This window comes from Geotrypetes seraphini, chromosome 8 (assembly GCF_902459505.1).
Source record: "Geotrypetes seraphini chromosome 8, aGeoSer1.1, whole genome shotgun sequence".
NCBI lineage: Eukaryota > Metazoa > Chordata > Amphibia > Gymnophiona > Dermophiidae > Geotrypetes > Geotrypetes seraphini.
The window spans coordinates 3,920,794-3,935,940 of NC_047091.1; the positions used below are offsets into that span (position 1 = coordinate 3,920,794).

Genomic DNA, 15,147 nt, shown 5'->3' on the forward strand with positions numbered 1-15,147 from the left:
AGGCACCGGTTAGAGAAGTGTGTTGCCGCTGAGTTGATTGCAGCAAGGGAATCTCCCTGCCACAATCAGCTCAGTGGCCGTGACAGAAAACCCCCAAGCCGTGAAGTCAGCCAGCAGGAGGGATGCCCAGTCCCTCTTGTCAGAACCTCCGAAGCTCCCCCCCTCCTGAATGTCTGAATGTCCAAGACAGGAGGAGTGCTCAATTCCTCCTCCTGCTGTCCCCCTCCCCACCAAGGCATCCTCTCAGTAAGAGGGATGCCCAGTTCCTCCTACTTGAATCCCTAAGGCCCCCCCCTCGCTGAATGTCCACAGCAGGAGTGTCCAATTCCTCCTGCCACTACCTCCAGAAGATCACTGGCAGAAGAGATGTCCAGTCCTTCCTGCCGGAAACTCCCCACCTTCCAAAGATCACCAACAGGAAGGATGCCCAGTCCCTCTTGCCGGAACCCCCCTTGAAAACATGCACCCATCCTGACTCCCCTAAGTCCACCCCGTACCTATTTCTTTGAGGCTGGCTTCCTCCCTCTGGCTGGCAGGCACACCTCCACAGAATGGCATGCCTTCCACTTCCTGGTGCATCCTGAGATGCACCTAGGAGGGGCCTAAGACCCTGATTGGCCCATGATGCACTGGGAAGGCCCGCCATTGCTGGAAGGAGTAAGCATCCCTCCGGCCAGCCTGCAAGAAATAGGTACGGGGGTGGGGTCTGGGTGAGTGTGGGTGTGGGAGCATGTTTTCAGCGGGGGTTCCGGCAGGAGGGACTGGGCATTCCTCCTGCCGGTGATCTTTAGGGGTGGCAGAAGGTGAAATTGGGCACTCCTCTTGCCGTGGACATTCGGAAGAGGGGGGTTTCAGGTGTTCCGGCAGGAGGAACTGGGCATCCCTCCTACCAGGGGATGCCTCAGGGGGTGGCAACAGGAGGAATTGGGCACTCTTCTTGCCGTGGACATTCCAGCAGGATGGAGTGAGCATCCTTCCTGCCAGCCAACTTCGCTGGGGGGATAGGTTCCCTGTCACAGCCACTAAACTGCTCGCAGCAGAGAGATTCCCTGGCTGTGTCTATTTGAAATGTAGACCTGCATTTTGCTAGCCTACATTTCAGGCACCTATCTCGGTCCTAGGGATATGCCTAGGGTCGCCTAAGGCCAGTTCCAGGCGAAACCACACCCACGCCTAGTCTTGGGCGAGCTTAGGCAGCCCTACACATCTCCCTAAGCTCATAAAAATGCCTGCAATTTAGGCTGCCTGCCTCAGGGTGGTTTTTTTACGTGCGTCCCGATTGGCTGGTTAGACAGCGGTAGGACGCCTACTGCTGCCTACAATTGGGGCGCCGTATATAGACTTTGCCCCTAAACGTCTAGTACACTGAATGATGCTGTACATTTCATTTATTTTATTTTACTTCTGTGCAATGCAGAATTTTCCTATCCCACAGAGTTTAGCTGTATGGCTTGCCATTGCTTAATAGGCTGGCAAAACACAGAACAGAGATAATGGGCACAGCACCTGCCAATACAGGCTAGAATGAAATAATAGTGCCTCATCAGCCCATGTAGAAGAACAGAGTTTAGAGATAGTTGATAGAGAAAAAGGAGTTGGGGGAGTTGCTGAGGAGTGAGAGAGAGAAGATGAAAGAAGAGAAAGGTCAGAGGCTAAAGAGGGTGGGGAGAATAAGGAGTGAGAGCTGGTGGGAAGAAGAGGCTGGATGATAATTTTTTTATGTGACTATATTATATTTCAACAAAAATGGCTGACTTTTAAAATATTTTGTGCAGCAGTTAATTGTTTTGGCACAAGATCCCCCAATGGGGGTAGTATTTAGAGACCACAAATACAACAATAGTAATTATCCTGTATGATGTAAAAATGTAATGTATTTTAAAAAGAAGCAGCTTTCCTTCAAGTAAACCTAAAACTATATGTATTTACATACATAGCCCTGATCCACAGGATATTCTCATTGAATACTTAATACATACATACTCTTACAAGAGGTCTAATAACCCAATTGCCTTGCCTAGATTAGTTTTATTTATATATATATATATATATATAGATATAGATATAGATATAGATATAATAACACATGTATAGAACATATAGAAGGGGTAGGGAGGGAAAACTATTGTAATATTAATATGATATAAAATTCTGATAAAGGGTTTATTTAATTCACATTGTAAGAACATTTAATAATAATTTCAAGTGTTTTTTCATAATTGAATGTATTACATGTATTTCACTTGATGTAAGAATTTAAAAAAAGAATAAAAAATATTTAAAAAAAAAAAAAAAAAGTTATCTAGAAATTAGAACTGTTAATGTAACTAGAGAAGCCCTGATATCCCTTCAAGTAACTGTAATTTAAAAATGTTTCAGACAGCATGATCCATGCTGCTCTTTGGATAAGATGTTTTCAGTGAGGTCACACAGCAAGAACCAGTCCAATCCTCTTGCATATTGAGGTATCTGTTGAGCTGTTTTTCATTAATTATCACTTTACCAATCTGAATCTCCACTAATATAATCTTAGTGGTAAGTCATAAACAGCTAGAATGTGACACAGGATCTGTATGGCTGTGAAGTTGGTTAGGTTGGTATTAGCAGCACTAGCATCAATCTTGCAACAAGATGCACTCTGCCATCGTCTGCTGCCCACTAGATCTGCCTGATTTTGATGCAGCTGCTGGTATACCAATGGAGGGCTTCTGATCATGGCTAGTTTAAGGAAATTGCTTACAGCATTTCCATGTAAAATAATGAATGTAGCTTGGCACTCAAGATTGTCCAGATATATGAGAAAATATTTTACAACCTTAAATTTCTCTTTTCAAAAGCCTTTCTTAATTGGGCACAACTTTGTTTCATTGCTCCACGCTTGAGTATGCATCAGTCTGACTAGATGTGTTTGCTGATTCTCCCACAGCAAGCTCATATTCCCAGCTCTATCATGGTGATCTTGGAGGCCAGCAGCAAGCAAGAATTGCAAACAGACTTGCCACAGATGGAGGAGGTGAGATCAGCACAAGCCTCTTTCTACATGTCTAAAATCAGCTGAGTTCTTTACAAGCACAAATATAGAGGGAAGACACTAATAGACATGGGGTAGAGGGAAGCATATGGTTCTGGCCTGCCAGTGTCTTATAATATAGCACAGATGTGAAACCTTGAAAGTCAGATTCCCACTACTGTCATCAACTTTATCTCCTCCCCTCACCCCCTTCCATCTATTCCTTCAGCCAACCTCCTCTCAACCCTTCCACATTTCCTTTTTTTCTGAAATCACCGAAGAGAAAACTGCACTTCTTGTACAATCCCACTTTATTTCGGGACCAGTGGGTATTATGCATCTCTGACCGCCAGGCACTGTAGAAAGCTTCAGATGATTAAAGCTAGAACCCCTCCCCTCTGCTAGCATATCCTGGAGCTTGCCCAATAGAATCTAGTTTATGCTTTCTACAAGCCAACCTTAATACAGTGTTCTTGCTCTTTATTTATTAATCTATACAATATCACTTATAGTCCAGTCACACAGAATACTTTCTTAAGTGTCTATGGGGTATTCTGTGTGACTGGACTATAAGTGATATTCTACAAGCCAAGCCTGTACCAGCTTATTTCTTCTGCTCGTGTTTTCTTTGGATAATTTCAGTAATGTTTTCGGTATTTCCCTTGTGGGTTGGCCATCATGCTGTGGAGGATCCCTGCGAGGACATCCTTGCAGCGGGAGAACGTTTCCTGTGCAGCAGTAAGCCCCCTGGACAGCCTGCAGGACAGGCTCTGTATTGGGACATTTCCTTTTCTCCATCTGTACCTGCTCCCTCGTTGCACTGATGTCCTCCCATGGTTTTCAGTACCACCTCTATGCTGATGTCTCCCAGATCTACCTCTCCACACCAGATATCTCTACCGGAATCCAGCCCTGAGTCTCAGCCTGTCTATCCAACATTGCTGCCTGGATGTCTCCCCACCATCTAAAACTGAATATGGCCAAGACTGAGCTCCTTATCTTTTCACCTAAACCCACCGCTCCTCTCCCCTGTCTCTATTTCTGTGGACAACACTCTCCTCCTTTCTGTCTTGTCATCTCTCAACCTCAGGATCATCTTTGACTCTTCTTCTCTGCTCAGATCCAACAAATCACTAAAGCCTGTTGATCTTTCCTCTATAATATTATGAAAATCTCTCCTTTCCAAGCACACGACCAAACGTATTATCTACACTCTCATTACCTCTTGCTTTAGATTACTGCAACTTGCTTCTCTCAGCTCATCCACTCAACCATCTCTCTCACCCTTCAATCCATTCAAAATTCTGCATGACTTATATTCTGCAAGAGCCACCTTGCTCACATTACCCCTCTCCTCAAGTCATTTCATTGGCTCCCCATCCATTTCTGAATACAATTCAAACTTCTTTCTGACCTACAAGTGCATTCACTCTGCAACCCCTCACTTATATCTCCCCCATCCTCCCTCCCATAAACTCCTAACCTTATCTTTCTCTTCCACTGCCAACTCTGAACTCCATCCCTTCTATCATGCTGCACCATATGCCTGGAACAGACTACCTGAGCCATTACTTCAGGCTCCTTCTCTAGCAGTATTTAATTCCAAACTAAAAACCCACTTTTTTGAGGCTGCTTTCGGCTCCTAATTCCCACTCACCGTAAAATATCTATGTCCATCCTATCTTTCTCTCTGCTAGAAACTCCTCAACCTCTATATGTCCTGTCTGTCCAAATTAGATTGTAAGCTCTTCTTGAACTATCTGTTACATGTTAAATGTTCAGCGCTGTTAAAGAAAAAAAAATGTATAGCGCTGTGTACACCTGTCAGCACTGTAGAAATGATAAATACTGTAATAGTAGTTATAATACCTGTTCTCTGGGCAGGGTAGTATGTGTTGGGGGGGTGTATATATACAGTGGTACCTCGGTTTACGAGTGCACCAGTTTGCGAGTGTTTTGCAAGACAAGCAAAACATTCACAAACTTGGTGTCTCGTAAACCGAGCTTGCCTCGCTGTACGAGCGCCTCCCCCCCCCAGCGATCCGGCATCCCCCCCACTCGCGTTGCCCCCTCCACCGCGATCCTACTTCCCCCCCCCCCCCAGCAGTCAATGACTCCCTTTACCCGATTTGGCACCAGTGCCGGTGCCCGAAGATCCTCCCTCTTCTGGCGCGGCCTGGGCTGGGCGGTGCGTCGGAGATCCTCCTTCTTCTGGTCTGGGCTGGGCTGGCCTGGCTTTGAGCATTTGCACATGCTCAAAGCCTTCTGGTCTCGCTCTCAATCTCGGAGAGAGCGAGACCAGAAGGCTTTGAGCATGCGCAAATGCTCAAAGCCAGCCCAGCCCAGACCAGAAGAAGGAGGATTTCCGACGCACCGCCCAGCCGCTCCAGAAGAGGGAGGATCTTCGGGCACCGGCACTGGTGCCAAGTCGGGTAAAGGGTGTCATTGACTGCTCGGGAGGGGGGAAAGTAGGATCGCGGTGGAGGGGGGGCAACGCGAGCAGGGGGGGAAAGTTGGATCGCGGGGAGGGGGTTTGGAACAGCGTCGGATTCCTCAAGGGGGGGGGAGAATGGAGCAGCGCCGGAGCCTCGTGGGGGGGAAGGGGGATGAGGTGGAACCAATCAAAGCAGTTTCCCTTACTTCCTATGGGGAAACTTGCTTTGATATACGAGTAATTTGGTTTACGAGCATGCTTCTGGAACGAATTATGCTCGTAAACCAAGGTTCCACTGTGTGTATATATATATATATATATATATATATATATATATATATATATATATATATATATATATATATATATATATATATATATACACACATATACACACACTGTATATACATACATATACAGAAAGTGTATCTGTATATATAGATATGTATGGGTGTGAGGGAAACACACATATATGTGCAAAGATTGGTTGTAATAGGGCCATGCATGTGTGCATGTAAGGAAAACTTGCATTGCTGTGCCACTTCCATTTGATTCTTTTTCTGTCATGAGGACTGTGCAGAATCTCTAGTCAATATATGTATGTATGTATATCTTGCAGTGCTGCTGTTTGTACTGTTCTTGGCCTATGATGGCGGGGATGTGTGGGAACCTTGTGCTGCTGCTAACTTGCTCTGTTCCGCTTCTTTGGTGATGACTTTGTATGTGTGTGATGGAAGCTTGCACTGTTATTATCTGTGTGTAGGTCAGTGATTGTATATGTATGTGCATGTATGAGAGGAAAACTTCTGTGATCAGTGATAAAAGCTTGTACTGCTTCCTCCTGTGTGATTGTGCCCTGTGGTGAGCAAAGTGTATTTGCACTACTGTGACCTGTATAGTTTCCCTTCTTTGGTAGGGTAGTATGTGAGAGATTAGTTTGAAGTTCTGATTTCAAGGTCATTGCAGAATAATCTGGATTTAGAAATGTTGTTCACTTCTTACAAAGCAGAGGCTTGATTACGGTTTGTTATCATTTGAGGGATTTGTGCATCTTTCACTGTTCCACTCATTACTAGTAATACAGCTACAGTTCTGATTTCTTGTCTCCCCACAGGAGGACAAGGAGCAGATAGTGGCCTCACGGCCAGCATCTCAGGAAATGATTGCAGTGCGCTTGGCGCAGGAGAAAGCACTGAAACGGCAGCTGGAGGAGGAGCAGAAGCTGAAACAGCCCCGGAAAACCACTGTGCCCCCCACTCCTTCATTGGAGGAGATTATGGATTTCCGGGAGGAGGGGCCTGAGGTGGAGACGCCCACTATCTTTATCAGCATGGAGGAGGAGAGTAACTTGGCAGAGCCTAGCCAAGATAAAACCATCTCAGCAAAGATATCTGTGCAGCCAGCGTTGCCCACCATGTCCTTAGACAGGAAGAGTCCTGAGGTTGAGCAAGGCAACACGCAGGAAAAGGCAAGCAGTGTCCCGGATTCCCCAAATAAGGTGAATAAAATAAAGCATTTTGTCTATAATGTGCCTCTGTCTCTAGCAGTATTTAATTCCAAAATAAAAACCCACTTTTTTGAAGCTGCTTTCAACTCCTAATTCCCACTCACTGTAAAATACCTATGTCCATCCTATCATTCTCTCTGCTAGAAACTCCTCAACCCGTTTATGTCCTGTCTGTCCAAATTAGATTGTAAGCTCTTCATGGACTGTAACAGACCTAATGAGCTTCTTGGCTCCCGATGCTCTCTCTACTGTGTCTTGTATTCTCTTGCTGTGCCTCTCTGTATTGCTGGCACATTTGACTTCTGCTACTGTTGGAATTCTGTTCTTTACTGTTGCATGACAGTGGTGAAGATGAATGCTCCTGAAATCAGAAACAGAAACATAACATAAAAATGTATTTATATACTGCAAAACCGTAAAGTTTTATGCAGTTAACAAAGCAAGAAAAACTGAACAATCTCAGTGGATTACAAAAGATTAAACTTCTAAGAATTTAACAAATAGATAAGTTTTTAACAATTTTCTAAAATGCTGGTAAGAAGAAGAAATTATTAAATGACTAAAATCTTTATCCCATATTGCAGCCTAAAATGACAATAACCTTTGGAAATGTCTTTTATGTGAACAATCTTTGACAGATAGAAAATTAGACAAAAATCAGACAAAACAGGTTTACGCCATAAACGTCTTGCATTGGCAAATATAAACTGGTCTACTAAATAGCTAGGTACAATACCATGCAACACTTTATAGCATATGCAACCAAATTTGAATAAACTCTTGCTTCACAGAAAGCCAGTGCAATGTAAAGAAATAAGGTATAATATCTGTCTTTTTGAAATTAAAAATCCATCGATAGCGGTGTTCTGAATAATGCATAGCCTGCATAAGAATTTTTTTGATTGCCTGCAAATGGACTATATTACAATAATCCAAGATATTCAAGGACTAATAATTGCACCAATAATCTAAAAACCGGTTCCCAAACTTTTTCTATTCATGACTCACCTGGAATACTGTGTGCAAATTCTGGAGGCCCGCATTACCGTAAGGATGTGCTGAGACGAGTCGGTCCAGAGAATGGCCACCCGGATGGTCTCGGGACTCAAGGATCTCCCGTACGAGGAACGGCTGGATAAGTTGCAGCTATACTCACTCGAGGAACGCAGAGAGAGGGATGACATGATCGAGACATTCAAGTATCTCACGGGCCGCATCGAGATGGAAGAAGATATCTTCTTTTTCAAGGGTCCCGCGGCAACAAGGGGGCATCCGTGGAAAATCAGGGACGGGAAACTGCACGGGGACACCAGGAAATTCTTTTTCACTGAAAGGGTGGTTGATTGCTGGAATAGTCTTCCACTTCAGGTTATCGAGGCCAGCAGCGTGCCTGATTTTAAGGCCAAATGGGATAGACACGTGAGATCTATTCACAGAGAAAGGTAGGGGAGGGTCATTGGGGTGGGCAGACTAGATGGGCCGTGGCCCTTATCTGCCGTCTATTTCTATGTTTCTAAGCGGTCACCTAGCCAGGCAAAACAGGTTTCAGAGGTTTCTATACCTAACTTAATGTAAAGTTAAATATGAGAAATGTATCAGTAACCAGACTTCAGGGACAGAAAGAAAGAAACTGAAGTAGATAATTTCCATGGCAACAGTCCAAGGAGCAACCAAAGTCAACATAGGTTGTAGGCCCCTTCACTATTCTAAAGATTAAAACGGCAACCCATATATTTTCTATAACATCATTCACATATTTCATTCATCATTCATTGGAGATCCCTTCATTTATACATATTTCACTTATCCAATAATTATAATAATATAATAACTTTGAGTTTAACTCTAACATCTACCTCAATGGTTTTATAAGAGCAGGAGAATCAAAGAAAAAGTTAAGATAGGAAACTAAACTCAGATTACTGGTTTCAGAGTCCAGAGTGCAAAAACAAGAAAAGAAAGGGAGGGGGAAAGAATCTTTTGATTGTAATACCCAAGATGAATTTCCTAATATTTTATAAATTCTTTTTTCCTTTATGACGCAGCAAGGAACATATATTATTTTTACGAATCTCTCACTATTCATCCCCAATTTTGTTTTTCTGGGGGGTTTTTTAGTTTTAATAAATATAAATACTCATCTTAAATATGCAAGTATTTCTATTTATTAAAACTATTTTTGAAAATTGCACTTTAAGCACTTTTGAAAAATTTTTGGACCGATGACGATGAGAATATACTGTGTGTGTTGAAACTTGGTTTTCACACAGTTACACCACTGAGGTCTATGAAGCTTTATATAAAGATGTTACTCTAAGGTCTTCTTTGAATAAATGCGAATGCTGTGTTGACCTTAGCAAAGACCATATTAGCCTAATTACTGCTGTATATCACTTTTAGTTCAGCCATTTTCACCCTGGAAAAGAGAGAAAACGGACTGAAAAATACCAACACCAGCCACTCCAAGGCCTCCCAGTTGAACCCCGTGGCTTTTTGGAAGAAACCAACCAACACTGTACACCCCAAAATATCCCCCCCCCCCACCTGCAATCCGAGCAACATCCTTACTACAAGCATACCCCCAAACAAACCCCCATACATACCCCCCAAAAAACCACCTCCCAGCCCCCCCAACCCTTCCTCTCACCCCAAAGCCTTCCACGTGTACCCCACACACAGCCCAAAATATCTCCCCACAGCAGGCCCAGAGAACACCCCCGCTTCCCGCCCCCCCCACCCCTCCATCCCACCTCCCCAACTATCAGGACAATAAAGAAAACAAGCTAACACCAATCCCCTCAAATTTCAAGGACACTGTAAACAGGCTGAAACCCCCAACACAGTGAAACAGGATTAAAGCAAGAAAAGAAACCCCTGTGTAGCAAGCATCTGCTGACAGGAAAAGCATGGCTATAGAAGGCCTGCCAAAGCAGATAGTCCTCTAGGCAGTCAAGGGTCAGAGTCAGGCAGATGGCCTGGAGCCTGCACAAGGGGTCTCCTAAGAACAGCGCAGGTCTCAAGCAAAGTTCCATGCCTGCAGGCCCAGCAGGTGTACAAGATGTGAGGCCCAGCCGGGGCAGCGATGATCCCAAAGGCGCTATAAACCCCACCAAGTCCGGGCAAAGCAACACAGAGCCAGATATCTTGCCCTGATTTAACTAGCTTTCATGAAGACCAGCCTGGGAGTTGCCCGAATGCAGCGTAGAGTTCAGCATTCCAGAGCGGTAAATCCAAGCACCCACAGATCTCAAAACGTGGCCCTGAAGGAAACAGAGACGTGGACCAAAGTCTCCCCAGTCCTGGTTCAATAGAAAGAGCTATCTAACTCTCCAAATTTATGGAGCTATTCAGTAATTGCTTGTGTTGAATTATAGTCAATAAAAATACTCCATAAGTTAAATAAAAAGAATACATCAAGTGCAAAAAATGCTATAAAGTGCCAATAAATGTTAACAAATATTAATGAAGTGCTCAGTCACCAACCGATCTGTGCAAAAAGTACTAATAAAAGTACAAGCGCCCGGTTGTAAACAGGGACCATCATAGCACTGCAACAGGTCCCTTAACCTTCCATACATAAACACTTATAGTTAGTGAAAAGGATTTAGAAAAATCACTTATCTTTTAATAAATATGAGGAAGGTAGTAGAATGTAGTATTCTGCGCTTGTATAAAATCTCAGGGGCTCATAATCGAAAGAGAAAAACGTCCAAAACCGGCCTAAGTCGGCACTTGGACGAACACTTCTCAAAAACATCCAAGCGCCGATAATAAAACCGGGTTTTGGACGTATTTAAAAACGACCTAGGCCTTCATAGTGCCGCTCAACGTCCAAAGCTAAATGGGGTGTTTCGGGAGGCGTGTTAAAGGTGGAAGTTGGGCAGGACATGGGCCGGCTTAGACTTAGTTTACAACAGAGCTTAGACGGAACTTGGACGTTGTGACTTAGACCATGTAAAGCATGGTCTAAGTCACAAAAACCCACCTAAACTCACCAGATAAGCACTTCAAACACATAACACAGAACCCCACACATTACCCCAGTGATCACCAACCCCCCCCCCATAAAATTTTTATTCACAACTTTAAATTTCAGCCTCCAGACCATCATCACTTGGCTGCCTGGCATAGGAAAGCCTAGTCGTCCAGCCCAGAGGCAGCTTAAGTCATCTTGGGGGTGGGTTAGGGACCCATAGAGAAGAGGACCCATGCCCATAAGCCCCTGTAATCACTGCATTGATACTTAAACATGTGCACTCCCCTATACACCCCCAAAACCCTTTTTTACTGGCATATATGGCTCCTGAAGCCATAAGGGCTATTGGGGTGGTAGATAAATGGGTCTAGGGGATTCTGGAGGTGGTTTGGGAAGGCTCACCATGACCTATAAGGGAGCTGTAGGGAAGAGAAGCCATGGCACCCTTTTTGTGAAGTTTACAGCAGTGCCCTGTAAGGTACCCCACTATTTAGGTGGCATGTCTGGGTGTTCAATCCATCACTTTGCAGACCCCTCCCATGTCCAACAGGGCTTGTTCTAGGCGTTTTGGACTTGGACGGAAAGTTGGACAGAAATGTGGTATAAAGATGGACGATTTAGCGGCTTGGACGATCAGATCGGCAGGACGTAAAATTAGACGATTTTCCAAAGTAAAAAAAAGTTGGATGTCTCTTTCGAAAATGTGTCTTAGGCTCTTTTTAACTTTGGACGACTTGCGGGATGGACGTAAATGGACATAGACATCCCTTTCGATTATGCCCCTCTCAGTCTCTCTTGTAAACCCCGGTGTTTGAAACTCCCATAGCCTCCCTTCAACTCGAGTTTCGCGTTAGCGTCGTCAGGAAGGGGACACTGTGAAAAACACAAATATAAAAAAATGCAAAAATAAAACTTAACAAAAATGAATCTTTAAACACCTCGGTTCAAATCTAATCTCAATCACTTAAATCAAAGCAAATAACATCAGAAGAGCGATAGAACAAGCTTTAAACTAAACAGAAGGGGAAAGCCGACAGTCGTCCTGATATCGATGGTTTGGGAGACAGTACCCAGTGAAGGTACTGAGGGGGAAAAATGCTGGGCAGACACATGTGGACAGCAACAGGTTATGGAAAAACAAGGGAGACAAAAGAAGAGAGAGGAGGACATGATAAACATACTACAAGGGGAAGTCAAAAAGGAACGGGAAGATGGGAAGGCACAGGAAGAAGAAAATACAAACATGCCACATGAGCAAGGCAATAGAAACATACCACAAAGGGAGGACAAAGGAGATAAAATGCAGAAGTTGGCTGGCCAGGAAGAGAATAGAAAGAAGACTGAAGCACATGGGGAAACAGCCAGGAAGACTAAATGCCAGGACTTGAACTGCATGTACTCTAATGCAAGGAGTCTAAGAAACAAAATGGGGGAATTGGAAGTCATGGCCAAAAATGAGAACCTAGACATCATGGGGATCACGGAAACATGGTGGAATGAGGAAAACAAATGGGACATAGTACTGCCAGGGTATAAACTCTACCGAAAAGATAGGACTTATCAAAAAGGAGGAGGAATAGCACTGTACATAAGAGAAACCATCTACTCAACCAGTGTGGATACAGCAGCAGCAAATGAACAACTAGAGTCATTGTGGGTTAAAATACCAGGAAAAAACGGATCTGAGATAAAGATGGGACTGATCTACCGTCCACCTGGGCAATCTGAAGCAGTGAAAATCGAACAGGGTCTATTACTCCTCCATCCCTATTCACATTTGTCTTCTATGGTCCCGCTCCTGATGCTTCAGCTGTGAACACAGAACAGAAATATTTGTTAAAGCAATTTGGCCTTTTCTTTATCAGGTTCTACATATTCCTCCCCTTCACCTTTGAGTCTCACAATGCCACTTTTGTACTTCTTCCTATCACTAATATATCTTAAAAAAAAAAAGTCTTGCCTCCCCATTTTACTGTATCACCTATTTTTTCTTCCATTTACATATTTGCTTTCCTGACTACACGACCAACCTCTCTTAACTTTTCCAGATATTTTTCCCTGTCTTCCTCTTTCTGCAATCTTTCGTAGTTTATGAAAGCTAACCTCTTATTCCTTACCTTCTCAGCTACTACATTTGAGAACCAAAGTGGCCTTCTTTTCCTCTTACTTTTACTTACTTGCCTCAAAAAGGTTTGTCGCTCTTACAATCGCTCCTTTCACTTTTGCCCACCATATTTCCACTCCTTCCATATGTTCCCATCCAGACAATAATTCCATGATGTAAACCCCCATCTGAACAAAGTTAGTTTTTTTTAAGTCTAGAACCTTTGCTTTTGATTGAGCCCTCTCTATACCCATCTTAATATTAAACTGTGCCATGCAGTAATCACTGGATGCCAGATGATCACCCACTCTAACATCAGAAACACTTTCCCTGTTTGTAAACACTAAGTCCAGTATGATCCCATTCCGTGTGGGTTCCATTACCAACTGCTGGAACAGTTCTCCTTGTAGAGAATCCAGAATCTCCCTACTTCTAGATCCCACAAAAGGGATACCCCAATCAACATCTAGCATGTTAAAATCACCTATTAGCAAGACTTTCCCTTTTTTAGATATATTATGAATGTCTACCATTAAATCTCTATCTACTTCTTCCATCTGTGAAGGAGGCCTATATATAACACCAATATAAATATATTCACCATTTCCTCTTTCCAAATTTATTCACAGTGTCTCTTCCTTGCCCTGTAGATTCTGCTTTAATATGATCTTTAACATATAATGCTACTCTTCCTCCTTTTCTTCCTACTGTGTCTTTCTTGAACAGATTATAGTCAGCTGATAATCATGTTAATCCATCTACTGGGAAAACCAATCAATGTCACCTTGAACCCAGTATAATATGCTCCAATGATAGAAGCGGCAGATTTATTCATTCAATTTCTTCATCCAATTTTCTATACCGTTCTCCCAAGGGAGCTCAGAATGGTTTACATGAATTTATTCAGGTATTCAAGCATTTTCCCTGTCCTGGTGGGCTCACAATATATCTGGGGCAATGGAGGAATTAAGTGACTTGCCCAGGGTCACAAGGAGCAGCATGAGTTTTAACCCACAATCTCAGAGTGCTGAGGCTGTAGCTTTAATCACTGCGCCACACTCATGAGGATGTAGAATTGTTATTCGGCCCTGTTAAAGGGTCTGACTCATCCGCTACTCCCCCAGCTACACACAGTGTGAGGGAAAAGGTAACATCACACCATCCCCCCACACCACACCTGAGCAGTGCTTTCGGTGGCAAGCCCCACCCACCTACCTCATCGCTGGATCCTGCCTCTTTGACCTGCATCTTTGACCTGCATCTTTGACCTCTTTGGCTGGCCTCTCCCGCTGGACCAAGGGAACTGTGAGTAATAGACTGATCCAGAGACAAAATAGACCTTCAAATCTAAAGGTTATCATAGCACTATGAGATAGATTATTGAAGGCTGAATACTAAAATCTCACTCTTATAAGAACACAAGAATAGCCTTACTGGGTCAGACCAATGGTACATCAAGCCCAATAACCCGTTCTCACGGTGGCCAAACTAGGTCATTAGTACCTGGCCAAAACCCAAAGGTAGTAACATTCCATGCTACCGATCCAGGGCAAGCAGAGGCTTCCCCCATGTCTTAGTAACAGACTATGGATTTTTCCTCCAGGAATTTGTCCAAATTTATTGCGGAAACTTGTAACTTTAAACCAATAACTTATAGTACTCGTATAGCTCTGAACTCATATAGCTTTAAACTAGTAGCTTTAAAACACTCTTCTAATCCAAACAACCACAATGAAACCCTCGCCCACTCAAATCCTTCCTCTTCTATGCCTCATCAGCCTCATAGAAGTTAAAGTCACATCACCCACTAGCAGAACCATCTCCTCTTGGCACTCCACCCAACAGTGATCCAGGCCACAAAATCCATGTGGACTACTATGGACCTCACTCGAACCCCATCCCCATCCTCAGGCTCAAACGCACTATCAGCAAAAGACAACCAAAACAACCCCCCTTCAGAAACCACACTAATGTAAAGCCTATTGCCAACACAAATCATCCAAAGAAAGATAAAGCCTTCACTCCAGTCCCCTGCATGTACGTCAGTGCAAGATCAGTGGTAAACAAACTATTTCTTCTAAATGATCTGATCTCAACAAACGAACTAGAGCTGGCC

The 15,147-nt window shown here is 43.6% G+C and overlaps 1 protein-coding gene across 2 annotated transcripts in view; it reads left to right on the top strand.

Annotated features, from left to right (window-relative positions):
* The window catches only part of SYMPK (symplekin), a 133,830-nt gene that overhangs the window by 117,314 nt on the left and 1,369 nt on the right, over positions 1 to 15,147 (top strand). For both annotated transcript variants that reach the window (XM_033956438.1, XM_033956439.1), the window contains 2 exons: positions 2,927 to 3,013; positions 6,559 to 6,942. In XM_033956438.1, the coding sequence (XP_033812329.1) occupies positions 2,927 to 3,013; positions 6,559 to 6,942 (471 nt within the window). The remainder of the gene's footprint in view (positions 1 to 2,926; positions 3,014 to 6,558; positions 6,943 to 15,147) is intronic.